Consider the following 27,313-nt stretch of genomic DNA (forward strand, 5'->3'; position numbering starts at 1 on the left):
TGTTTCACAGGTGAATGCAACCAAATATTTAAAGAAGAGTTAACACCTATTCTTCTCAAACTATTCCGAAAAATAAAACAGGAAGGAAAGCTTTCAAATTCATTCTACGAGGCCACTCTTACCATGATAATAAAAACAGAGAAAACCACTACAAAAAAAGAAAAAAAGAGAGAGAGAGAGAACTACAGGCCAGTATCTCTGATAAACATACATGCAAAAATCCTCAACAAAATATTAGCAAACTGAATCTAATAATACATTGAAAAAAAATCATTCACCACAATCAAGTGAGATTTGTTCCTGGGATGCATGGGTGGTTCAATATTTGCAAATCAATCAACATGATACATTACTTTAACAAGAGAAAGGATAAAAACCATATTATCATTTCAATAGATTCAGAAAAAGCATTTGATAAAGTACTACATCCATTCATGAAAAACCTTCAACAAAGTAGTTTAGAGGGGACAAAACTCAACATAATAAAGGCCATATATGAAAAATGCAAAACTAACATCATAGTCAATGGTGAAAAACTGAGAGCTTTTCCTCTAAGATGGGAACAAGACATGGATGTCCACTCTTACCACTTTTATTCAGATTGTACTGGAGGTCCTGGTCATAGCAATCTGACAAGAGAAAGAAAGAAAAGGCATCCAAACTGGTAAGGAACAAGTAAAACTTTCACTATTCATTATGACATGATACTATATATAGAAAACCCTAAAGACTCCACCAAAAAACTATTAGAACTGATAAATCCAGTAAAGTCACAGGATACAAATTCACTATACAGAAATCCACTGAATTGCAAGTAGCAAAAAGATAACTTAAGAAAAGAATCCCATTTGCAAATGCACCAAAAATTATAAAATACCTAGGAGAAAATTTAACCAAGGAGCTAAGAGACCTATATTCTGAAAACTATAAAACATGCATGAAAGAAATTGAAGGAAAGAAATTGAAGACCACACAAAAAATGGAAAAATATTCCATGCTCATGGATTGGAAGAACAAATATTGTTAAAGTGTCCATCTACCCAAACCAATCTACAGATTTTTTCTTTTAAGATTTTATTTATTTATTTGACAAAGACATAGCAAGAGAGGGAACACAAGCAGGGGGAGCAGGAGAGGGAGAAGCAGGCTTCCCGCTGAGCAGGGAGCCCGATGTGGGGCTCGATCCCAGGACCCTGGGACCATGACCTGAGCCGAAGGCAGATGCTTAATGGCTGAGCCACCCAGACACCTCCAATCTACAGATTTAATGTGATCTCTATCAAAATACCAGCAGCATTTTTCACAGAACTAGAACAAATAATCCTAAAATTTGTATGGAACCACAAATTACCCCAAATAGCCAAAGCAATCTTGAAAAAGAAGAACAAAACTGGAGGTATCACAATACCAGATTTCAGGACATACTACAGAGCCATAGTAATCAAAACAGTGTGGTATTAGCATAAAAAGAGACACATAGATCAATAGAACAGAATAGAGTCCAGAAATAAACCCATAATTACACGGTCAATTATTCTAGGACAAAAGAGGAAAAAATATGCAATAGGAAGAAGTCTCTTCAACAAATGGTTTTGGGAAAACTGGACAGCTACATACAAAAGAATGAAACTGGACCACTTTCTTGCACCATACACAAAAATACACTCAGAATGGATGAAGGACCTAAATGTGAGACCTGAAACCATAAATATCCTATAAAAGAAAACAGGTAATAATTTCTCTGATATTGGCTATAGCAACACTTTACTAGATATGTCTTCTAAGACAAGGGAAACAAAAGCAAAAATAAACTATTAGGACTACATCAAAATAAAAAGCTTCTGCATAGCAAAGGAAATAATCAACAAAACTAAAAGGCAACCTACTGAATGGGAAAAGATAGTTACAAATGACTTATGTGATAAAAGGTTAATATCCAAAATATATTTAAAAAAACTTATACAATTCAATACCAAAAAACCCAAATAATCCAATTAAAAATGGGCTGAAAACATGAACAGATACTTCTCCAAAGAAGACATCCAGATGGCCAAGAGACATATGAAAAGATGTTTAACATCACTCATCATCAGGGAAATGCAAATCAAAACCACAATGAGGGGCGCCTGGGTGGCTCAGTCAGTTAAGCATCTGCCTTCAGCTCTAGTCATGATCCCAGGGTCCTGGGATCAAGCCCTGCATCAGGCTCCCTGCTCAGCGGGGAGTCTGCTTCTCCCTCTGTCCCTCCCCCTGCTTGTGCTCCCTCTGTCTCTCTCTCAAGTAAATAAAATCTTTAAAAAAAACCACAATGAGATATCACCTTATGCCTATCAGAATGGCTAAAATAACAAACACAAGAAACAACAAGTGCTGGCAAGGATATGGAGAAAAATGAATCTTGTGCACTACTGGTGGGAATGTGAAGCAGTGCAGCCACTGTGGAAAACAGTATGCAGATTCCTCAAAAAATTAAAAATAGAATTACCATAAGATCCAGTAATTCCACTACTGGGTGTTTACCCAAAGAATAGGAAAACAGTAATTCAAAAAGATATATGCACCCCTATGTTTATTGCAGCATTATTTACAAAAGCCAAAATATGGAAGCCACCCAAGTGTCCAATGATAGATGAATGAATAAAGAAGAGGTGAGATACACACACACACACACACACACAGAATATTACTCAGCCATATGAAAGAATGAAATCTTGCCATTTATAACAACATGGATGGATCTAGAAGGTATTATGCTAGGTGAAATAAGTCATGCAGGGAAAGGCAAATACCACATGATTTCACTCATATGTGGAATTTAAGAAACAAACAAAATAAAAAAGGGACAAACCCTAAGATAGACTCTTAACTATAGAGAACAAACTGGTGGTTACCAGTGGGGAGGTGGGTAAGGAGATAAGTGAAACAGGTGAAGGGGATTAGAGTACACTTATTGTGATGAGCACTGATTAATGTATAGAATTGTTGAATCACTATACTATATACCTAAAATGAATATAACACTGTATGTTAACTATCCTGGAATTAAAAAATATATGAATTTAAAGAAACAATTCATATCATTTGTTCTTTGAAGCTATGAACATCTATTTCTTTGATAGAAAATAAATAATATTTTTAATTAAAACTAGCAACTAGATACTTTGCTGAAAGTTACTGGACTACCTGGTACAATAAAATACAAACAGGAAAAAAAGAGGTTTGTAACTCCACCAAGTAGATCCACATGCACCATCCTGTTAAACTTGGTCTCCACATCTCCTGACATCTGTGGATAACAGGCTATCTATAACAACACTGCAATCATCAACAACCATACTGGGTCTGAATGATGGTGCTAAAGCTCATGTTCTTTCATGAGTAAGGTGTGCTATTGAACTAAATTTCTTTTCCTTTGACATCCAGAAAGTATATTTTCCAGGGGAAGAGGTATCCCTACAGCTAACAACAAAAAGCGGTCCCTTTATTTTATTATTTTTTAAAGATTTTATTTATTTATTTGACAGAGAGAGACACAGCAAGAGAGGGAACACAAGCAGGGGGAGTGGGAGAGGGAGAAGCAGGCTTTCTGTGAAGCAGGGAGCCCGATGTGGGGCTCAATTCCAGGACCCTGAGATCATGACCTGAGCTGAAGGCAGATGCTTAGCGACTGAGCCACCCAGGTGCCCCAAAGCAGTCCCTTTAAAGAGAAAAACAAAACAAAACAAAACCAGAAACCCTATGAGTCACCACCTAGCTTTAAGCGTAGAAACAAATTTTCTTTAAAATTGTTCTACTGTTAGGATGAGACAAACAAAAATGAACAAATTGGAAGCTTGAACTGAAGGAGCAAATGCCTATCACAACATCTTCCTAACCACAAGAAGAATGGGATTTATTTGCACAATGATCAGGTTTTAAAGCTATATAGTGTAAATTAGTATTATAATCTTCCTGATATTTCTATAATTCCTCTCTATTCTTATTATTACTCTGTCATATATCTTAGTTATTATACTACAGTTTATTCAGATAAGTATCTGAAACTTATTAGCATGACTCTCCTTTATTTAACAAAAGCTATAGGAATATGCCTAGCTAAAAGAAAAATTATTATGTTAGGCGTGGTCACTATTATTGAGTTTTACTATTTTTATACTCTTCTATTTTCTTTCAACCAAAGATTTTTTTAAGATTATACAAACCTTGCTTGAGAAAAAGATGGCAGAGGAGTAGGAACTCTATTCCAACTGGTCGCCGGAATTGAGCTGGATATCAACCTGACAACTCTGAACACCCAGGAAATCAGTAAGAAGATAGATCTGGATCTCTACAAAAAGAATATCGCAGGCGGTTGGTTTTGAGATACGAAGCAGGGAGGCTGTGATTCCGTGGGCACAAATCCAGAGATAAACGGAAGGAGGAGGGAGACGTTGGGAACTTACACTGCCAGCAAGCGATAGCCTCCCACATTGGGGACAGGGCAGACTCGCAGACTGGTAGCGATGGGGAAAGGACTTTAGGGCAGCTCCCCAGACATAAACCCGGAGCGGCGGGGCTGCGCCTGAGAACTAGAGGCAGCTGGCAGTTTTAGAAGCACAAAGGGCAGACACGAACCCCGACCTGGAGGAGAGGACTAGGAGCACTGCTGAGGGGTGCACAACCCAGAACGCTGCAGTTTATAGCAGCACAGACAGAAACGGAGATAGTGTGGCCTGGAAAGCTCACTGAAGAACAGACTGTGATCTCTCTGCTCTGAGGCAGAGGGTTGGAAATGATCTCTTCTGCTCTGGCTCTTGGAAGAGATGAGGAAAGCTGCCAGGGAAAGCCACCCGAGAAAAAAAGCCCCCAAAAACCGGTTTCCACTGAGCCCATCCCCCGCCACAGGGGGCAGGACAACTCTGCCCAAACAGGGTTGCCTGAGTAAGTGTGGCAGGCCCCTCCCACAGAAGACAGGCTGGGAAAACAAGAGGCCAGCAACCCTAAGGTCCCTATAAAACAGGTGCATCTTGCTTGGGTTGTGGTCAATAATTTGGACTCTATACATCCCATCAACCATCCCTCAACAGAATGACTAGGAAGAGGAACCCCCAAAATAGGAAAGACTCAGAGACTATGACTTATGCCACAGATTTACAAATGGATTCAGATATAACCAAGATGTTGGAGATGGAATTCAGGCTAGCAATTGTGAAGACAATAGCTAGAATGAAGAAATCAATTAATGGCAACATAGAGTCTCTAAGGGCAGAAACGAAAGCTGAATTGGCAGAACTTAAAAATGCTATCAGTGAGATCCAATCTAATCTAGATAATCTAACAGCTAGGGTAAGTGAGGCAGAAGAATGAATTAGTGACCTAGAAGACCAATTAATAGACAAAAAGGGAAAAGAGGAGGCCAGGGAAAAACAACTCAGAATCCATGAAAATAGAATCAGAGAAATAACTGACACCATGAAACGTTCCAATGTCAGAATTATTGGAATCCCTGAGTGCGTGGAGAGAGAGAGGACTAGAGAATATATTTGAGCAAATCATAGCTGAGAACTTCCCTAATCTGGGGAATGAAACAAACATTTGTGTCCTAGAGGCAGAGAGGACCCCTCCCAAGATCAAGGAAAACAGGCCAACATGCCGGCAGGTAATAGTAAAACTCGCAAATCTTAGAACCAAGGAAACCATCTTAAGGGCAGTTAGGGGGAAGAGATTCCTTACGTACAGAGGGAGGAGCATCAGAATAATGTCATACCTATCCACAGAGACCTGACAAGCCAGAAAGGCCTAGCAAGACATATTGAGGGTACTAAATGAGAAGAACATGCAGCCAAGAACACTTTATCTGGCAAGGCTGTCATTTAGAATGGATGGAGAGATGCAGAGCTTCCAAGAACGGTAGAAAACTGAAAGAATATGTGACCACTAAGCTGGCCCTTCAAGAAATATTAAGGGGGGGGTCTATAAAAGGAGAAAGACCCCAAGAGTGATATAGATAAGAAATTTACAGGGACAGTCTATAAAAACAAGGTGTTCACAGGCAACATGATGGCAATAAATTCATATCTTTCAATAATCACTCTCAACGTGAATGGCCTAAATGCTCCCATAAAATGGCACAGGGTTGCAGAGTGGATAAAAAGACAGGACCCATCCATATCCTGTCTACAAGAGACTCATTTTGAACCTAAATATACATCCAGACTGAAATTGAAGGGATGGAGATCCATCTTCCATGCCAACAGAACTCAAAAGAAAGCTAAGGTAGCAATTCTTATATCAGACAAATTAGATTTTAAACTAAAGACTGTAGTTAGAGACACAGAAGGACACTGTATCATTCTTAAAGGGTCTATCCAACAAGAAGATCTAACAACTGTAAATATCTACACCCCCAATATGGGAGCAGCCTTCTACATAAGCCAACTATTAACCAAAATAAAGAGTCCTATTGATAATAATACATTAATTGTAGGAGACCTCAATACTCCACTCTCAGCAATAGACAGATCATCTAAGCAGAAAATCAAAGAAACAAGAGCTTTGAATGACACACTGGACTAGATGGACCTCATAGATATATACAGAACATTCCACCCTAAAACAACAGAATACTCATTCTTCTCGAGCACACAGGGAACTTTCTCCAGAATAGACCACATACTGGGTCACAAATCAGGTCTCAACTAATACCAAAATATTGAGATTATTCCCTGAATATTCTCAGACCATAATGCTTTAAAACTGGAACTCAATGACAAGAAAAAATTTGGAAGAAATTCAAACATTTGGAAACTAAAGACCACTCTGCTCAAGAATGTTTGGGTCAACCAGGAAATCAAAGAAGAACTTAAACAATTCATGGACATCAATGAGAATGAAAACACATCAGTCCAAAACCTATGGGATACTGCAAAGGTGGTCCTAAGGGGGAAATACATAGCATCCAAGCCTCACTCAAAAAAAACAGAAAAATCCCGAATTCACCAACTAACTCTACACTTTAAAGAACTAGAGAAAAAGCAACAAACCATGCCTAAGCCACACATTAGAAGAGAAATAATTAAGATTAGAGCAGAGATCAATGAATTAGAAACCAGAAACAGAGTAGATCAGATCAATGAAACTAGAAGCTGGTTCTTTGAAAGAATTAATAAAATCGGTAAACCACTGGCCAGATTTATCCAAAAGAAAAGAGAAAGGACCCAAATTAATAAAATTATGAATGAAAGGGGAGAGATTACGACTAACACCAAGGAAATAGAAACAATTATTAGAAATTATTAACAACAACGATATGCCAATAAACTGAGCAATCTGGATGAAATGGATGCCTTCCTGGAAACCTATAAACTCCCAAGACTGAAACAGGAAGAAACTGACAACATGAATAGGCAGTGATCAAAAACCTCCCAAAAAACAAGAGCCCAGGGCCTAATGGATTCCCTGGGGAATTCTACCAAACATTCAAGGAAAAATAATACCTATTCTCCTGAAGTTATTTCAAAAGACAGAATCAGAAGGAAAGCTTCCAGACCCACTCTATGAGGCCAACATTACCTTAGTCCCCAAACCAAGCAAAGACCCCATCAAAAAGGAGAATTTCAGACCAATATCCCTGATGAATATGGATTCCAAAATCCTCAACAAAATCCTAGCTAATAGGATCCAACAATACATTAAAAGGATCATCCACCACGACCAAGTGGGATTTACCCCAGGATGCAAGGGTGGTTCAACATTCGCAAATCAATCAATGTGATAGAACACCATTAATAAGAGGAGAGAGAAGAACCATATGGTCCTCTCAATTGATGCAGAAAAAACATTTGACAAAATACAGCATCCTTTCCTGATTAAAACTCTTCAGAGTATAGGGATCCTCAAGTTCATAAAATCCATCTATGAAAAACCCACAGCGAGTATCATCCTCAATGGGGAAAAGCTGAGAGCCTTTCCCTTAAGATCAGGAATACATCAAGGATGCCTACTCTCGCCACTATTGTTCAACATAGTACTAGAAGTCCTAGCAACAACAATCAGACAACAAAAAGAAATAAAAGGTATTCAAATTGGCAAAGAAAAAGTCAAACTCTCTCTTTTCGCAGATGACATGATATTTTATGTGGAAAACCCAAAAGATTCCACTCCCGAATTACTAGAACTCATACAGCAATTCAGTAATGTGGCAGGATACAAAATCAATGCACAGAAATCAGTTGTTTTCTTATACACTAACAACGCAACTGTAGAAAGAGAAATTAGAGAAACGATTCCATTTACAATAGCACCAAAAACCATAAGATACCTCAGAATAAACCTAACCAAAGAAGTAAAGGATCTATACTCTAGGCACTACAGAGCACTCATGAAAGAAACTGAAGAAGACACAAAAAGATGGAAACATATTCCATGCTCATGGATCGGAAGACTAAACATTGTTAAAATGTCTATGCTACCCAGAACAATCTATACTTTCAATGCCATCCCGATCAAAATTCCAATGACATTTTTCAAAGTGCTGGAACAAACAATCCTAAAATTTGTATGGAATCAGAAAAGACCCCGAATCTCCAAGGAAATGTTGAAAAAGAAAAACAAAGCTGGGGGCATCACGTTGTCCGAGCTTTATTATAATAAATAAAGTAATATAGTAACTTTGTAATATAGTAAGCTATATTACAAAGCAGTGATCACCAAGACAGCATGGTACTGGCACAAAAACAGACATATAGACCAATGGAACAGAATAGAGAGCCCAGATATGGACCCTCAACTCTTTGGTCAAATAATCTTCAACAAAGCAGGAAAAAATATGCAATGGAAAAAAGACAGTCTCTTCAATAAATGGTGCTGGGAAAATTGGACAGCCACATGCAGAAGAATGAAACTCGACCATTCTCTAACACCATTCACAAAGATAAACTCAAAGGGGATGAAAGACCTCAATGTGAGACAGGAATCCATCAAAATCCTAGAGGAGAACATAGGCAGTAACCTCTTTGACATCGGCCACAGCAACTTCTTTCAAGACACATCTCCAAAGGCTAGTGAAACAAAAGCAAAAATGAACTTTTGGGACTTCATCAAGATAAAAACTTCTGCACAGCAAAGGAAACAGTCAACAAAACAAAGAGGCAACCCACGGAATGGGAGAAGATATTTGCAAATGACACTACAGATAAAGGGCTGGTATCCAAGATCTATAAAGAACTTCTCAAACCCAACACCCAAAAAACAAATAATCAAGTCAAAAAATGGGCAGAAGATATGAAAAGACACTTCTCTGAAGAAGACATACAAATGGCTAAGAGACACATGAAAAAATGTTCATCATCATTAGCCATCAGGGAAATTCAAATCAAAACCACACTGAGATACCACCTTACACCAGTTAGAATGGCAAAAATTGACAAGGCAAGAAACAACAAATGTTGGAGAGGTTGAGGAGAAAGGGGAACCCTCTTACACTGTTGTGGGAATGCAAGTTGGTACAGCCACTTTAGAAAACAGTGTGGAGGTACCTCAAAAAATTAAAAATAGAGCTACCCTATGACCCAGCAATTGCACTACTGGGTATTTACCCCAAAGACACAGATGTAGTGAAAAGAGGGGCCATATGCACCCCAACGTTCATAGCGGCAATGTCCACAATAGCCAAACTGTGGAAAGAGCTGAGATGCCCTTCAACAGATGAGTGGATAAAGAAGATGTGGTCCATATATACAAGGGAATATTACTCAGCCATCAGAAAGGATGAATACCCAACTTTTACATCAGCATGGATGGGACTGGAGGAGATTATGCTAAGTGAAATAAGTCAAGCAGAGAAAGTCAATTATTATATGGTTTCACTTATTCGTGGAACATAAGGAATAGCATGGAGGACATTAGGAAAAGGAAGGGAAAAACGAAGGGAGGGGGGAATCGGAGGGAGAGATGAACCATGAGAGACTATGGACTCTGAGAAACAAACTGAGGGTTTTAGAGGGGAGGGGGGTGGGGAGATGGGTTAGCCTGGTGATGGGTATTAAGGAGGTCACGTACTGCATGGAGCACTAGGTGTTATATGAAAACAATGAATCATGGATCACTACATCAAAAACTAATGATGTATTTGCATGGTGACTAACATAATAAAATAAAATTAAAAAAAAGAGATTGTACAAACCTTACACTTGAAAAAAAACATGATAAACAGAATAAATATTATTTGATGATATAACCACATAGAAATAAAAATTCACTCAGACTGGGGAAAAAAAGGACATACAGGCTTATATAAAATCCCTTGTGACACATTAGAAAATAAATAAGCAATAGCCAGAAGCTGGGATGCAAGACAGTTGTTACACATTATCTCCTTCCAGATCTTTTCTCCTCCTTCTTCCAAGTGTTCGTAAACAAGTTGAAGCTTAAGTTGGAAGGTACTTGAAAAATCCCCTAGCCCAACCCTGACACTGAGCAAGAAGCTCACTCACAACATCTGTGAAAAAGAGCTCTTAAACCCGACTAACTGACCACAGTTCTCAAAGCAGGCTATTAGTGATACTACCAGCCAAGGTAGCCTTCTCCATTCTTTTTATTTTTTTATTTTAGATTTATTCTTTTTTTTTTACAGAGAGAGCAAATACAAGCAGGGGGAGTGGTAGGCAGAGGGAAAGGGAGAAGCAGGCTCCCGGCAGAGCAGGGAGACTGATTCAGGGCTCGATCCCAAGACCCTGGCATCATGACCCGAGTCGAAGGGAGACGCTTAACCGACTGAGCCATCCAGGCACCCAAACAATAGCCTTCTCCATTCTTAAGCAACTTGAGTTTTTAGAAAATTCTTCCCCCTCTTTGGCCAGCTGGGACCTGGATGGGCGGGCGTTACACCAGGGATGGTGTAACCACTGTGGCATTTGCTTGTAGGACAGATCAGTCAGGCACCCAACTGACTTTATAATTTGGTGTGCAAACTGGAGCACAGAGTCAAAGGGGGTGCTAGAAGTCATTATACCAGGACTATCCCAGGCAGTCTGGTATATGTGAGCACCCTCACTATCAGTAAGGGAGACAGGGTCCAGGCCCAAAAGAGAATGGCAGGATTTGGGAAGGTCATCAGGACCTCCACCAGCTGGGTTTGAGCTCAGAGCTTGGCGTATTCTTGTCAAAACAGCAAGGCCGAGACCTAGCGGCTCAGGCTAGGCAAACGACATGTTATGGAAAGTTTGGGGAATGAGAGGCATTTGCATGTCTGCATACCAAATAGCAGACTCAGGCTTAGGATAACAAAATTAATTCCAGACCACTGATGATGAGGGAAAAGACCCCCATATAGTCAAGGTATGTTCCCGCACAAGGCAGGGCCAAGCCTGCAGATTCTGGACTATAGTGGCTACAACCTAGTAGGCCTAGAGACGGTACAGCTGATTGTAACTACTTCAGTTTTTTGAAACAACAGAGAAGAAATGGCCCTTTTCTCTATGAAAGTCCTTCAAATATTTGAAAACAGCTTTTACAACTGCCTGTTGTCATTTCTTCCACTAGCTAAACATACACAGTTTCTTCAGCTCAGGAAATGTCATGCTCCAAACGGAGCATGCTGGTATTCCAGATGAGGGCCCACCACATCAGAGTGGGGCAGAATTATCATACAACACATGCTTAGTGCAAGGGCACTTTCCATTAGTGGCTCACATTAACTTTGTGATCAAATAGCTCCGCAAGAACTTTTTCATAGAATTCTGCTATCAAGTCAGGCCTCTTCCATTCTTTACTTGGAAATTTTAATCCTTTGATCCCAAATGAATGACTTTATGCTCATCCCATTAAATTTGGAGGCACAGGGGAGGGAAATGCCTAGGTTGATGCTCTGGCTCTGCAGCTTGCTCTCTGTGGCTTTGAGCCAACCACTTATCACTGATCCTCGGCTTCCTACTGAGGGAGAGGCTGAGGATCAGATGAATAAATGTATGTGAAAGCATTGTGTAAACTATGAAGTAAAATCAGGATCTAAGCTCACATGTATTTTTTTATTTGTTCATTCTACAAATTTTTATTCAATACCTACAACCAGATACTACACTGGCTACTGGGGATATAATTCTGGCCTACAATCAATGCTTACAGAGATGATATAGTTCTCTGCCTCTTGAGTTTCTCATTTATACAATTAACTATCTGTTCCAGTTTTGTGTTACCTAAAAATGTGGTAATTCCTTTATGCTTTTTCTAGATCTCTTTATTAACATTTTAAATTATATGGAAGATGATTCTTGCAGCATTCTAGTGAGATCTTTTTTCAAGTTGTTACAAGTTATTAATTCTCACTGGATGCAGTTTTTCACAGAAATCCACATAGTTGTAGACTACCACCTAATTGCGAGTGCACAAGTTTTCTGCAACTTCTCCCCCACCCCCTTAGCAGCTGTGTCTGTTGTATTATGGACACTCTTGCCCTTGGAAGCTGCGGGAAGTCACTCTCTTCATGGCACCCGAGACTACCACTCCTAGTCTGGCTGAGATAGAAAGCAGGCTGATAACTATGTACTGTCTTGGATTTCCACGTATTTCCCCATCGTAACTAAAGAACATAGTGAAAACCTGCCAAAGTCTATTTGCTGTTGCTCATCTGCTAGGTGATTTGGCAACTGGGGCAGCTTTTCTGTCTGACTTGATAGTACAGCTGGAGAACTGAAAGGAGTGAAGGATGGCATCTACTAGGCAGGGGGACAAAAAGAAGGGCTGACTTCTCTTCAGTTTCTTTCTCATCCTTCCTTTTGGCAGGCTAAACCCAAAATCTATTGCACAGAATCATTTACTGTAGGCAATACTTTAAAACCAGTTTTCAAATTTCCATTTACCAGACTATGGATATAGCTTTGTTATAGAATATTTCTTTATAATGTTAGTACTGCAGGGCTCAGTGAAGGTTTAAGTGATATAAATTGTTCATTCATTCATTCTACAAATAGTAACTGAGCACAGAGGACACAGTAGTGGATGCTACAATATTCTGGGAGATCAGAAGTGTGGTCAGAATGAAGCAATAGGACTCCTCTGTGCACAAACCAGCTTTAAAACTGTCAGGGAATGTTTGAGGGACTCCACCACAATCATGGCATGTTTGAAGATACCGAAAAGGATGCCTAATCAACACTGCTTGATTTGCACCAGACCCAAAGCCCAGAGGAGCACTTGAACTTGGTCACAATTGTATACACCTAGCTAATGGACTGGCAGGCCCTGGAAGGGGACTGGAAAAAGAAACAGGGGACATCTGAAAGAAAAAGCACATGAGAGATCAGTTTGGTAGAACGAGTCTGAACAGCAAGGCTTGCTGTTAGGGAGGAAATGACAGCAGTTACTATGTCTGGCTGCTGTGCATGGCTGGAAAAAGAAGGGGCAGGATAGAGAGGAAAGAACTATGCGCACTAGGGCCCCAACCCCCACTTGTGATGAACCCCTCTGGGCATAAGGAACCAATAGCCTTATTCTGCTAATTGCAGAGAGAACACAGGAGCAGTAGAGAGACTGGGCTAAGTCATGAAGAGGTCCCTGGCAGGATAAAAGAGAGCAAAACAAGGGTATCAAAAGAAAAAAAAAACAAAAACCCACTGGTCAATAGAGCAGAAAGATTGAAGAGCCTCAGATGTCATTTCCACATGGACTCTTAGAAGGAATATCTTGAGGGCGAACTCTTCAGAACAAAAAGCTGAACATTTTGCTAATCAAGAGGAAAGGAGTCCCAGTTCAGTAAGATCTGGGGTACTGCAGGTCAAATCTGGGAAATATCCATTTTGGATCAAAGAGTTAAAATTAGATGTCATATCTTTATGATGGGTAAATAAGTTTCAGTCAGTACCACCATCCATATGACCATAACATTTAAAAATACTAAGCTTATGATCACTGATAATCTTTAAAGAAGAACCACTTTTTGATTGACTTTTTGATAACTGACTGGCTTGACAAAGAGGTACAATAGGAGAAATCTTAGTATGATTTCATTCCTGAGAATGGATACAGAAAATATTCGCTTATATAACACTTATTTGCTGGATCATTTATTTGCTATAAATGCATAATTAATAATTGGCAAAAACAATAAATAGGCACTTCTTACATTGTGTTGGTTGGTTGAGAAGTCTTAGAACTTCTTGTTTGTACAGAGATTCATCTTTAATCAGCATTTGGGCTGCTTCCAAATTCACTGGATTTTCTAGCACTGGATTAGAAAGCATAACCTATAGGAAAAAAATATAAAAATTAAAGTTTTTAAAGTAAATTTTTTGCTAGAGCAAAAAGACAAGCCAACACATACAACAGTAACAAGCATTTATTACATGGCTACTATGTATCCATCTGGAGACAGATACAAAGACAAATGAGACATAGTCCGTCTCAAGAAACTCTTGGTCTATCTTGATGTTATCCTGTACATTCATGAGCCAAACATTAGGATCAAAACAAGTTACAAGTTCCTTCCTCTAGCCTATTCCTTTCTATCACATGAATTTAAATTCAATTTACATATAAAGGAAACTAAACATTAGGAAACACTGAAACATTTCCATTAAAAAATAAGTTTAATTTTTAACGTAAGATCATATTTAGATCATGGATAAACAAACGTATGTAATAAGGCTGTGTATACTGTGTATACTTCAACATCCCTCCAGATCATTGAATGAATTTGGTGTCTATAGTTTTCTATTGCTGCTGTGACAAATTAGCACAAATTTAGCAGCTTAAACCAATACAGATTTGGGGCACCTGGGTGGCTTAGTCGTTAAGCATCTGCCTTCAGCTCAGGTCATGATCCCAGGGTCCTGGGATCGAGCCCCACATTGGGCTACCTGCTCAGCAGGAAGCCTGCTTCTCCTTCTCCCACTCCCCCTGCTTGTGTTCCCTCCTTTGCTGTGTCTCTCTCTGTCAAATAAATAAAATCTTTAATGGAGCACTGGGTGTTATACGCAAACAATGAATCATGGAACACTACATCAAAAACTAATGATGTAATGTATGGTGATTAACATAATAAAATTAAAAAATCTTTAAAAAAATACAAATTTATTATCTCACATTTCTGTAGGTGGCTAGTCTTAGGTGGTCATTCTGGTTTCTCTTTTCCAGATTTAGTAAGACTAAAATCAGTGTTGGCTGGTTGGGCTCTTATCAGAGGTTCTGAAAGAATGTTTCCAACCTCATTCACGTTGTTAGTTGAATTCAGTCCCTTGCATTTGTAGGACTGAGGTCCCTGTTTCTTTGCTGGCTGTTAGCTGGGGGCCATCCTTAGCTCCAAGAGATCTCTTGCAAATTACATCTGGACCCCTACATCTCAGAGCAATTAAGGTATGAAAAATCCTTCTTATGCTTGGAATCTCTCTAATGTTCCTTCCTGCCACATCCATTCTCCTTCCACTCTATTTCTCTGAGCAACCCTTGTGCCTTCCTCTTCTATTGTTAAGGGGTTATAATAATTACTTTGTACACCTGTATAATTCAGGATAACTTTCCCATTTTAAGGTAAGCTGATTAGTAACTGTAATTCCATCTGCAAAGCCCTTTTACAGCAGTATGTAGATTAGATTAAATAACCAGAGGATGGGAGCCCTAGCGGGATATCTTTAAAATTCTGCCTGCCACCTGGGTGGCTCAGTCCATTAAGCATCTGCCTTTGGCTCGGGTCATGACCCTGGGGTCCTGGGATGGAGCCCTGCATCAGTCTCCCTGCTCAGCAGGGAAATCTGCTTCTGCCCCTCCCCCTCCTCATGTGTGCATGCATGCACGCGCGCACTCTCTCTCTCTCAAATAAATAAAATATTAAAAATAAAATAAAATTCTGCCTGCTATAGTATATGTGCATATGGACAAAATAGGGGACCAGTAGTAATGAAAACTTAATAGTTCTGCTAGACCATGATCTTGTTTATCTAGTACCTCAAAATTATTTTCCCAAATTGCAAATATTTATTCAATAATTTCAGTATTTTGAATAGTATAACACGCAAATTAGATAATAAAATATAGCCAAAATAATAACTACCAGAATACTAAGTGTAGATGTAGTTCAAAGTGGCTAAATGACTTAAGTGTCTTGGAAACGATGGCAGTCATCACTAATGAAAGCAATAATCTGACATCTGATATTTCAAAGGCAATAAGAATTTACTGCTGTTATTTGAGTTTTTCTGTTTGGAAAAGACATTTGAACATATCTCCAAGGATATTCTAAGTTGCTGAAATAAGGATTCAGTGTGGATTGCACTATACCTTTCAAAGTGGGTAGGAAGCAGATGAAACTTATCTTCAAGAGTAAGCTTTTGGTCTTTGGCTGGAGTGATAATCCTACTCAGAGAGGCACATCTGGTAAAGTTTATTCAATGCTCTTTGCATTGACACTATGCCTAAGACCTTTTCATATTATGTGTACACAAGCTACTAAGTATACTTAATGATTTTTAAGAACTGGAATATATTGAAATGTATGAATCAGACACCTTGCTAAAATAGTAAAAAGAAAAGGTCCAACTTTTATTTTTTTATAGACTTTATTTGTCAGAGAGAGAGTGTGCATTCACGTGCATGCAGGAGAAGGGGGAGGGGCAGAGGGAGAAGCAGTCTCCACACTGAGCAAAGAGCCGGATGTGGGACTTGATCCCAGGACTCTGGGATCATGACCTGAGCTGAAGGTAGACGCTTAACTGACTGAGCCCCCCCAGGCGTCCCAAGGTCCAACTTTTAAATTAGCCATGTGATAGTGTGGAACAACATAAGCATCTTTCCAGGGGATAAGTACAAAAAACTGGAGCATCAGTAAAAAACTACAACAGTAGGTAGAATTTATAATTTCCAATTAGTTAAAGCCCATGAATTTGGAATTCCTTCTATGGATGGGTGTTGCTTTTTACCTTCGCATTATATATTGAAGTACAAGTGTTCTTATAATCTTTTATAAGATTATAAAAATTTTAGGAGGAGATGATTAGTATATTTAGACTTTAAAATATTTTAAACACCATTTCAAATGCCACTCCCTTGAGTAACAATGTGATAACTATACATATGTCTCATCTATTGTTCAAAGGGAAATACTCAGAAATTACGGTCTGTGTACTGTCCATTACAGTAGGCACCAGCCATACGTGGCTATTTAAATTGAAATTAAAATACATTAAAAACCCAGTTCTCCTCAGTTACACTAGCCACATTTCAAGTGCACAGTAGCCACATGGCTAGTGCCTACTGTATTGGACAGCGCAGATACTGGACATTTCCATCAGTGCAGAAAGTTCTACTGGGCAGCACTGACCTTGAAAGAAGTATTGAATAGCCATTAAAATATTAACTGCAGCAATATGAAAATTACTTGAGATAAAGTGGTAAGTGAAAAATAAATAGGTCAAATAATTTGTCCATATAAACCATATTTGGAACGATGTAAAAAATTCAGGTTCATTCTTTCATTTGTGTTACTTAGCATCCACTGTCAACATTGTCCTAGGTGGGTACTGGGGAATCAGAGATGAATTGGACCTGTTCCCTGACCTCGAGGAGCCTGTAGTCCAATAGGGGAAGACATAGAAGAAAACAGTATGTGCATTACAGTATTACAGTCCTCTGATAGAAATCTGCCTAGAGTACCACTCAGTGGGTGGGAGACAAAAGAAACCCCTCAAGTACCAAAGCCGTCAATTCTACCTCTGAAAGAAAGTCAGGAAAGGTATCCCAGTGGAGGACTCATTGGCCCTGACTCTTCCAGTGTATGAAGCTTCTTCCCAGACAGACTGAGCAAGAGAGTAGCAAGAGAGAAGGAGAAAATGGGTTGCCAGTCAGAAATTAGACTAAGCACTTTTTAAGGTTCAAGACTTGCTTGGTTTGTAACTTTAGAATTGAGAACTCTATAAATGTTTTTTAACGTGAATTGAACCAAGCACTGTGAGTGAAGAAAAGCATGAAAATATAATAGGAGTGGGGCTGCATGGTGCTGTTAGAGAGTCTGAAGCCCAGCTGTGAGGACAAGTAGATAGTTTGTCAGGCAAGAGAACTGAGGCTAACCCTGCAGTGAATAGTGCTACTGAAAGATTTTAAACAAAAACATGGGAGAAAACATTAGAGGGAAATGCTAATCACAGTAGGGTTAAGGTTTTTCTTTATGACTATCATTGATTTTCCTTTTCTTTCTACTATCTCTCTTTTTTTTAATTTGAGAGAGAGAGCGAGCATGCTCTGGATAAGTTGTATTAATGGGGGGGGAGGGGCAGCGGGAGAAGGAGAGAGAAAATTCCAAGCAGACTCCCCACTGAGCCTCAAAACATTCAGTTTTATTATTCTTTTTAATTTAAAGATTTAATTATTTGAGAGAGAGAGAGAGCACATGCTTGTGCAGGGGTAGGGGGACAGAGGGAGAAGGGAGAGAGAATCTCAAGCAAACTCCCTGCTGAGCACAGAGCCTGATGTGGAGCTCCATCTCACCACACTGAGATCATGATCTAAGCCAAAATCAAGAGTCAGATGCTTACTGACTGAGCCACCCAGGCGCCCCTCAGTTTTACTCTTCTTAAGGCAGATCCTAATTCAGGTAGAAGAGATAGGACTATGACTCAGTTTGAAGGAATCAAAAAGATCAACCCCAGATATTTGCAGATCATGCTCACTTAGTTCTTTACAGTTTTTGTTCAAATGTCTCTCCCCAAACACGGCTTAGCACAGGTAGGTGCTCAATACATATTTGTAGAATGAATGAATGGGTAAGTTTGGACATTTAATCTCTAAGAAAGATTGCTTTTCTCAGTATACTAAGATGACTAGACAGAAAATTTTTTTTCAAAAATAAGAAATGGGATTTGTATTATAATTCTATGTGATTGAGAGAATTCAATTCAGCCAGAATACTACATTTCTGTAAGTATTCCAAATAATCAAAATTTAATAGTTTATCTTCAGATACTATTAATGATGAGTAGGTCCATGGGAAAGTGCCATTGAAATAATTTATTTTAGCACCAGATGAGAAAAGAGGTTTTTTGAGGGTCAGAAATAACAGAACACTGAGGCATGCTCCTAAGGACCATGAATCCAGGGGACCTAGGGGCATTCCAGAAACAGGCAACAATCTGAGGGGAGGAAAAAAATCCCTGCTTTAGTTGTTCACTGAATTTGATATGAAAGTTTATAAAAGAGCAAGTAGCTAAGCACTGTCAGAAACAAAGGATAAAGCTGAACATTTTAAGTTGTAGTCATTTGGTTCACCTTTCTAAGGAAGACAAGATTCATGAATGAGGAAAGATCATATCCAATATTACGAAGTAAAGTTAGAAGCCAGAAGAAAACTTGAGACTATATTTCTAGAATTGAAACCATCCAGTTCTTTTCTAAATAAAACATATATTCTTTCATTGTAAAGGGCAGTAACTATCAATTTCACTTTAAAATAATATTTATAAGTTCCACTTTATAGCCTTGGTGTAAAAATGCTATTGACTTAAATAAGTTTACTCAAATCCTTCAAACATTTAAATATTCCTTGTACATCTTATTCCATATATTTTGAATAACTGGGATAGTTGAAAGTATTAAAGAGAGCATTACATTAATCTGTTCTTACCTGGAGGGTAAGTAAGATGCTGCTCAAGGTATAGCTTGTATTCCACTTATCGGGGTCATCCAAAATATCTATACAAGCGCGACCAGTATTTTGGTCTACTGTATTAAAATAATACACGAATATTCACACATAGAATACAGTTATTATTTAAAATATCATGGGCAAAATCAGAAAGCAAAAGACAAAGCAGAAAAGTATTTTCAATGAATGTGACCGACAGCTGATATAGTACAGCTATTAAAAGCACAGGCTTTAGGGGCGCCTGGGTGGCTCAGTTGGTTAAGCAACTGCCTTTGGCTCAGGTCATGATCCTGGAGTCCCTGGATCGAGTCCCTGGATCGAGTCCCTGGATCGAGTCCCGCATCGGGCTCCCTGCTCGGCGGGGAGCCTGCTTCTGCCTCTAACCCTCCCCCCTCTCATGTACTCTCTCTCTCTCTCTCTCTCATTCTCGCTCTCTCAAATAAATAAATAAATCTTTAAAAAAAAAAAAAAAAAAAAGCACAGGCTTTAGTGTCAGACACTCGGAGATCTGAACGTTGACTCCCCCGCCTGTCAGCTCTGCTATGTTGAGCAATTTAACTTCATCTCTCTAGGTCTCACTTTCCTAATATGCGAAATGGGGATATCATGAGAGTACTTTCCTTCACTGAAAAGAATTAAAAAATAAAGTACTTCATAGAGTACCTGACATGTGGCAAATCCCCCCTCAATGATAGACATTATTAACAATAGTCTTATTAATATATAAAAAAAAAGCTTTTGTAAATGACTCAGAGAAACATTTCTACTCTAACAGAAAAATCTTGCAATAAAAAGTTAAGAACTGAAAAGAAACTTTTGAAAAAGTGAAAAGAGGGGTGTTGGATTTGACATTGTACTGTAAAACTACAATAATGAGAACTGCAGAGTGGGACATGAGATTAAACAATGTGATAAGAGCCTTTAGAAACAAAACCTAGGGGCGCCTGGGTGGCTCAGGCGTTGGGCGTCTGCCTTCGGCTCAGGTCATGATCCCAGGATCCTGGGATCGAGCCCCGCATTGGGCTCCCTGCTCAGTGGGAGGCCTGCTTCTCCGTCTCCCACTCCCCCTGCTTGTGTTCCCTCTCCTGCTGTGTCTCTCTGTCAAATAAATAAATAAAATCTTTAAAAGAAACAAAACCTAGTATGTATTAAAACTGTTGTATGTTAAAAGTGCAATTATGATTCAGCAGCAAAAGAAGATTATCAACAAATGGCATTAATAAGCACTGTGCAAATTACTGATTGTCCTTTGGTATTTGCACTTCCTTTCTTCCATCTCTTCTGGAATAAGGAGCACTATGCCTGCCCCCCATCTCCATCCCTCTGTGTGGTTTTAGATAAATACCTGCTTGCCCACATTTTCCCCAGCCTTTCCTCCAGCAAGATGTGGACATGTAACTAAGTTGTAATTGTGGGATAACAGCAGAAGGAAAGTGTGAAACTTCTAGATATACTTCCTGATGGGAGCTGTTTTGCCCTCGTTTTCTTTTCCCCTTCCCATTGGCTGGAAATGGTCACAGAGTAAAAGTCTTACATTCAAAAATGATAACCGCACGTTCAGGATGGCAAAACCTCCCTGCCAGCTTTGTTTTCATACACAGACTGGAAAGATATCAAGAAGCTTGACCTATGCCCTAACAAATTAATTAAATCAGTATTAAAAAAAAAAGAATGGAGTTAAATATGAAAAATAAGACTACAGAATAACTAAAAGAATATTAAAATAATGATTTGACTGTATTTGGGGAAGGGATCATCTAAGTTTAAAAGTAACTGCAAAAATCTCAAAGGATGAGACTAATAGATTTGACTACAGAAAATTTTTTAAATCCCAGGTATAAAAAAAACCAGCATAAGCAAAATTTTAAAAATTAGTGACAAAGGGAAATATTCGCAATATCTAAGACAATGTAATAACACTGTTAAGTCTGATGGTTCACAAAATAAGAAATACAATCAACAGACATGAAAAAATGTTTAACTCACAAGTATTCAAAGAAGTGCTTATTAAAATAACAGTGACATTCTTATTAAATTGGCAAAAAATGCCTCTGAAGTTTCAATGCCCAGATATGGAGAGTGCTAAAATGACGACTTTATACACAGTTATTGATGGAAGTGTAAATAACATCCCAAAAGGCAACCTGGCTTTATGTATCTGAAGACAGAACCCTATAGAGCCATCCTTCGGAGTTTGGAGGCTAATAAATCATACTCCCCTCCTCCCAAGCTCATATATAATGAAATAGACCTAAGTGTTGAAAGATGGAAGTAAAAAAATCAATTTTATTGTAGGTAAGACTGAAATGGAGAATGCATGTGATCAATGGCTTTACTCGAGCTCCACAAAGTCCCCCTGATTTGAACTTAACACCCAAACTGAAGGCTTGCCTGTTTCCTGCCTGGAGAAAGCCATAGGGAACCCATTCTAAGGGAAGACTGGCTGGAAAGAAAGTGTTGAGCCACACATGTTCAATTTTTTTCTCCTATTTCCTCAATAGGTAAGTCACTCAAGGAGTGCGGGAGGGAAAGAAGAGCAATCACAAGTTTTCTGTACTTTCCCTCCTAGAGACAGAGGTTCTCCGTATTCTGTGGAAATGGAAGGTGTGGGGACTAGGGGATGAGAACACTGACCCCCACTACATTTAACCAGTAATTCCACTCCTGTTTATGTTAAGCAAATAATAGCAACTGTATACAATGAATTGTGTACCATAAATTTAATTTTATACCTTAAAAATAGGTTTTAATTACAAAGTAATAATATACTTGGAAAAAATTATATAAAAGTACATGGTGATTACACGGAGCACTGTGTGTTATACGCAAACAATGAATCATGGAACACTACATCAAAAACTAATGATGTAATATATGGTGATTAACATAAAAAAAGAGTACATGATGATTAACATAATAAAAAATAACAAAATAAATCATATTTTACAAATAAAAACAAGTATGTAAAGTAAAATATGAAAGCTCCCTTGCCTACTAATACCACCTCTTCAGAGTTATTACCAGTTGGTCTAGGGACACCTGGGTGGCTCAGTCAATTAAGCATCTGACTCTTGGTTTCGGCTCAGGTCATGATTTCAGGGTCTTGAGATCAAGCCTTATGCCAGGCTCTGTGCTCAGAGTGGAGTCTGCTTGAGAGATTCTTTCCCTCTCCCTCTGCCCCTCCCCGTTTGTGTGCATGTGCATGCATGTGCTCTCTCTCTCTCTCTCCAAAATAAATAAATAAATAAAATCTTCAAAAAAATAAATCTACCAGTTGGTCTATACAAATACACATACACACGTGTGTGTGACTGTGTGTATCGTTTTTGTTTTTTTTTTTTATTAAATGGAATTATATCTCACGTGTTATTCTTTGAAGGTTTTTTTTTTTTTTCATTTAACAGTAAATCATCAACATATTTCTGGACATATTTATGAAAAAATATTTGAGCACCAGCTATGTGCCAGGTAAGGAATATTCTAGGAATAGCAGTGACCAAAAAGTCTAGCTGTTTATATCTTCCTTGTGATGTATACAGCTATAAGATATTTTACTTAAAAATTCCTATATTAACAGACACTGGGATTATTTCCCTTTTCCCTATTTCCAACATTGTTACTGGGAACAAACATATTTAAATATTATACATACTCTTCCACACTTGTGCTAGTATTTCTATAGAATAATTTATAAACACGGTATTACAAGGATTTAGGGCTATTTGCATTTTATAGCTGATTAGAAACTATCAACTGCTTCCCCAAAAGGTCACACTGAGGTCATCATTATATCAGAGAACCCACCCACCCACATTTGCCACCCCTACTAAAATTGTTAAATTTTTAACATTTTGTAAACATAAGCAATGAATCATAAATTTTTGTTTTAATATGCATTTATTTTCTTACTAGTGAAGCTGAACACCTTTTTATGTTTATTTTTGTTATGTTTCTTCTATCAAGTGTTTGTTTATAGCCTTTGCCTGTTTTTATATTGCTTTATTTTTTCTTATTGATTCTTAAGTGTTCTTTATATGTAGATATTCTGTTTTACACATTGCAAATATTGTATCTTGGTTTGCAAAAGTCAATGTATTTTGTCTCTGTTTATAATACTGTTGGCTGTAGAGAAGTTCTAAAAAGTTTATGTAGTTTAATGTGTCATGCTTTTTTCAGTTACTAGGTTTTATCATATTTAGAAAAGCCTTCCTCCCAAGCCGATTAAAAATTCTATTTGATTTTCTTCTTTTTATTTAAGATTTTATTTATTTATTTGACAGACAGAGAGAGAGAGCGAAAGAGGGAACACAAGCAGGGGGAGTGGGAGAGGGAGAAGCAGGCTTCCCTCCAAGGAGGGAGCCTGATGCAGGGCTTGATCCCAGGACCCTGGGATTATGACCTGAGCAGATGCTTAATGACTGAGCCACCCAGGTGCCCCTGATTTTCTTCTTTTTAGTATTTAAAACTTTTAGACTTTTTGATACATCAGGAATTCATTTTGTATATAACTTGACTAGCAATCTAACTCATTTCTTTCTAAAATGTTAATGTCAGTCCATTATTTTTTATGATAATAAAATCAGATCAAATGAGAATATTGAATACAAGAATAGTTAAGTTTATCATTTAGTCATTAAAAATGACCTTTTGAAGACTGTTTAATAATCCAGAAATAAACATGTCATTTTATAAACTTCATATGTAATACTTCAACTATGTAGAAGAAATACATACATAGTAAAAAGAAAATACATTTGTTTAAATATTGAGAGGAATAGCTCTCTGAATTAGCAAAGTGATAATTTTTTTCTGCCTTTTTGTATTTTCCCCGATAAGCATGCTTACTAAATATAACCATAACAACGTTTTTAGAAACATTATCAAACACTTATAAGGAACAAGGATAATAGGGACAGAGCCCCAACGACAAAAATCTCATTTGGCGCTTACCATTTGGATGAAAAGGAATTGTTAGGAATTTCACAACTGGAGGGACAAAATTGTATTGTGACGTAAAGTTTATTTTCAGTTGGAAGAATAATCCTATGATAAAGAAACAAACATTTTTACTTAAAATAATAACTTAAGTGTCATGTTGTATTGATTAATTGAAACCTGAAGTTTCTCTTTAGCTTAGCCTCCTCGAGGTCCCTAGAGTTTTATAAGTAAATTGGATCATACGGTACATAAAGTCCTCTAGATAGTCTAATAGACTCCTCACAATCTAATTCCACTGTGTTTTCATCCTGTTTCCCACCAGTCCTTTCCATCCACTAACTCCATCCCCTAACACCTGCCCCTTTCACTGTATTGCTCATATTTACTGAACTCACTGTTTTAGAACTGTCTCTTGTTCATAAGCTTTTGCCATGCTGTTTACGCAGACTGAATTTCCTTCCCCTCCTTCCAAACCTAACAAACTCTTACCCATTCCTCAGGATTCAACTCAAATGTCACTTCCTTGAGAAGCCAGCCATTCCTGACCTTCTAAGACAAAAGTAACTAATCACTGTCTTCTCAGCATTCCAGTCAGGATCCATTAATAGCACATATTAGATTTTATTATAATTAACCACTTACATTTTTCTCCCCTACTTCACTCAACAACTCTATTTTGTTAATCCATAAAGAAAGAGTGCATGGCCATTAAAGATTATAGTGGCCCAGTCTTCTCAAGAATTTGATTTATAAAAATTTGGGGAAAAATCATGAAGGAAAAAAATGAGAGATAATTGTGGGATTTTTATGCATGTAGGAATTTTTATAGTTATTCTCTGATTTAATGGAAGACTTACATGATATTCCCAATTGATATGCTTTATTGTGTCTGCTTCTTAAAAGTGTAATAACATTAAAATTTGGCATAAGGAAAAATTCAAATCTAAAATTTCCATCTACATTAACAAATGGCAAGAAATTAAGCAACATGATGAAAAAAATAACATGTGAATACCTTTAGAATGCTAGAGAATTTATATACTGTAACCTTATTATACACGTAAAGAAGATGGGCTAATAATGGTATAAAGACTTTAAAAAAGTAAATTGGTTTTGAAAACACAAACCATGCCAAAATGTATTTTGTAGACCTTCAATATCGGCTCCCCATTCCATTAGATCTTCACTTACAGGAAAGGCAGTAATACCCTTTAATTAAAAAAAAAAAAATCAAAGCAGAAGAAAAGATTTAATATCACAGCTTTGAAAATCAGATGTCAAGTTACAGTGAATTCCAAAAACTCCACATTTTCTTTTCCTGATAAATTTATTTATTTGTTGATTTGGGGAGATGTTATATATTATATACTGTCTTATTACACAGAAGTTAAGGTAGAGTCCAAGAAACACACAAAATAGTAAATTTAAAATAAATCATAAGCATGGAAATCACAAGTGGACTACAAAGTCCACTTTTTTTTTTATTAAAAAAAGCTTATATAAATCAATAGGTCAGTTTAAGATTCCAAATAGAAAAGGTGGAAATGGTTGGAAAGATGCATTTCTTCCAAGCTTTAAAAAACTATATGGATGCTATATGGAGGGCATGGAGCAGAAAATTTTCATTAAGAAAAACACAACTCCGGGGCGCCTGGGTGGCTCAGTTGGTTAAGCTACTGCCTTCGGCTCAGGTCATGATCCTGGAGTCCCTGGATCGAGTCCCGCATCGGGCTCCCTGCTCGGCAGGGAGTCTGCTTCTCCCTCTGACCCTCCTCCCTCTCCTGCTCTCTGTCTCTCATTCTCTCTCTCGCAAATAAATAAATAAAATCTTTAAAAAAAAAAAAAAAAAAGAAAAACACAACTCCAACATTATGCTTGTATATAAAAATAAAATTTTCCTACGCTTGTGGTACTGTCCCAATGGAGGGACAAGAAATGTATTTCATGGAAAAGTTTATCCTTTATGCTGAGGGATACACTTAAATATAGTGAACAAATATTTCTGAGCAACCACATAGTTATTAAGTAGGTTATATGCTAGTCTGGATAAACATTATATCTCTATTATCTACATTATTTGTAGTTACATATCACTTCTTTCTTCATCAAATTCTCTTTTACCTGAGAACCACAAAGTTCAGGTAGAACAGAAACAAACAACATCAGATGTTAGGTTGGTATGTCGGATTGTTGTTGGACGCAATAATTGTTCCTAACATCTCCAGTGAAGACAATACTTCTATAGCACGGGGTGGAGGGTGGGGTTGGGCAGAACAATGCCATTGAACTACACCTGAGGCAACTGTTGATAGCCCTTTGAGCCCTCCCTCTAAGGCGGCTTTCTTTCTATTCTTTCTCTTAAGTACTCCCTCCCCCTCCCTTCCATTTTTTATTCTCCATAGAATAAGTGATAAATCAGCCTGTGGCACCGATGGACCTCACTGTAATATATATGATAGCATTTGGCAAAAAGTGCACTAGACAGTGAGGAGTAGAGTTTAAGACTTAAGAGTGAGGGGTTTGGAATCAGAAAACCCTGTGATGGAAGCCTGGGGCCAAATATTTACTGAACCTTTCTGGGGCTTAGGTTTCTGGTAGGTAAAACAAAACACTACTTATTAAATAATGTTGTAATTAATGAGCACAACCCTGCACCTCCTCATCACCCTCTGATAGGGCTTAAGTACACATAAATTACTCTGCACAATATGCTCCATGTTTTTATTATTATTATGAAATCATAATAATTCGTATTATCATAAGATGATTGTT

General features: G+C 38.0%; 1 protein-coding gene across 2 annotated transcripts in view; it reads right to left on the minus strand.

Moving 5' to 3' along the window:
• Window positions 1-27,313, minus strand: part of UBE2U (ubiquitin conjugating enzyme E2 U) — a 66,848-nt gene that overhangs the window by 38,286 nt on the left and 1,249 nt on the right. For both annotated transcript variants that reach the window (XM_035018365.1, XM_035018366.1), the window contains exons 2-5: window positions 25,669-25,750; window positions 24,554-24,646; window positions 19,583-19,680; window positions 14,099-14,219 (exon numbers count right to left, since the gene is read on the minus strand). In XM_035018365.1, the coding sequence (XP_034874256.1) occupies window positions 14,099-14,219; window positions 19,583-19,680; window positions 24,554-24,646; window positions 25,669-25,750 (394 nt within the window). The remainder of the gene's footprint in view (window positions 1-14,098; window positions 14,220-19,582; window positions 19,681-24,553; window positions 24,647-25,668; window positions 25,751-27,313) is intronic.

The sequence above is a fragment of the Mirounga leonina genome, unplaced genomic scaffold (genome assembly GCF_011800145.1).
Source record: "Mirounga leonina isolate KUSES-001 unplaced genomic scaffold, KU_Mleo_1.0 Mir_173, whole genome shotgun sequence".
Taxonomy (NCBI): domain Eukaryota; kingdom Metazoa; phylum Chordata; class Mammalia; order Carnivora; family Phocidae; genus Mirounga; species Mirounga leonina.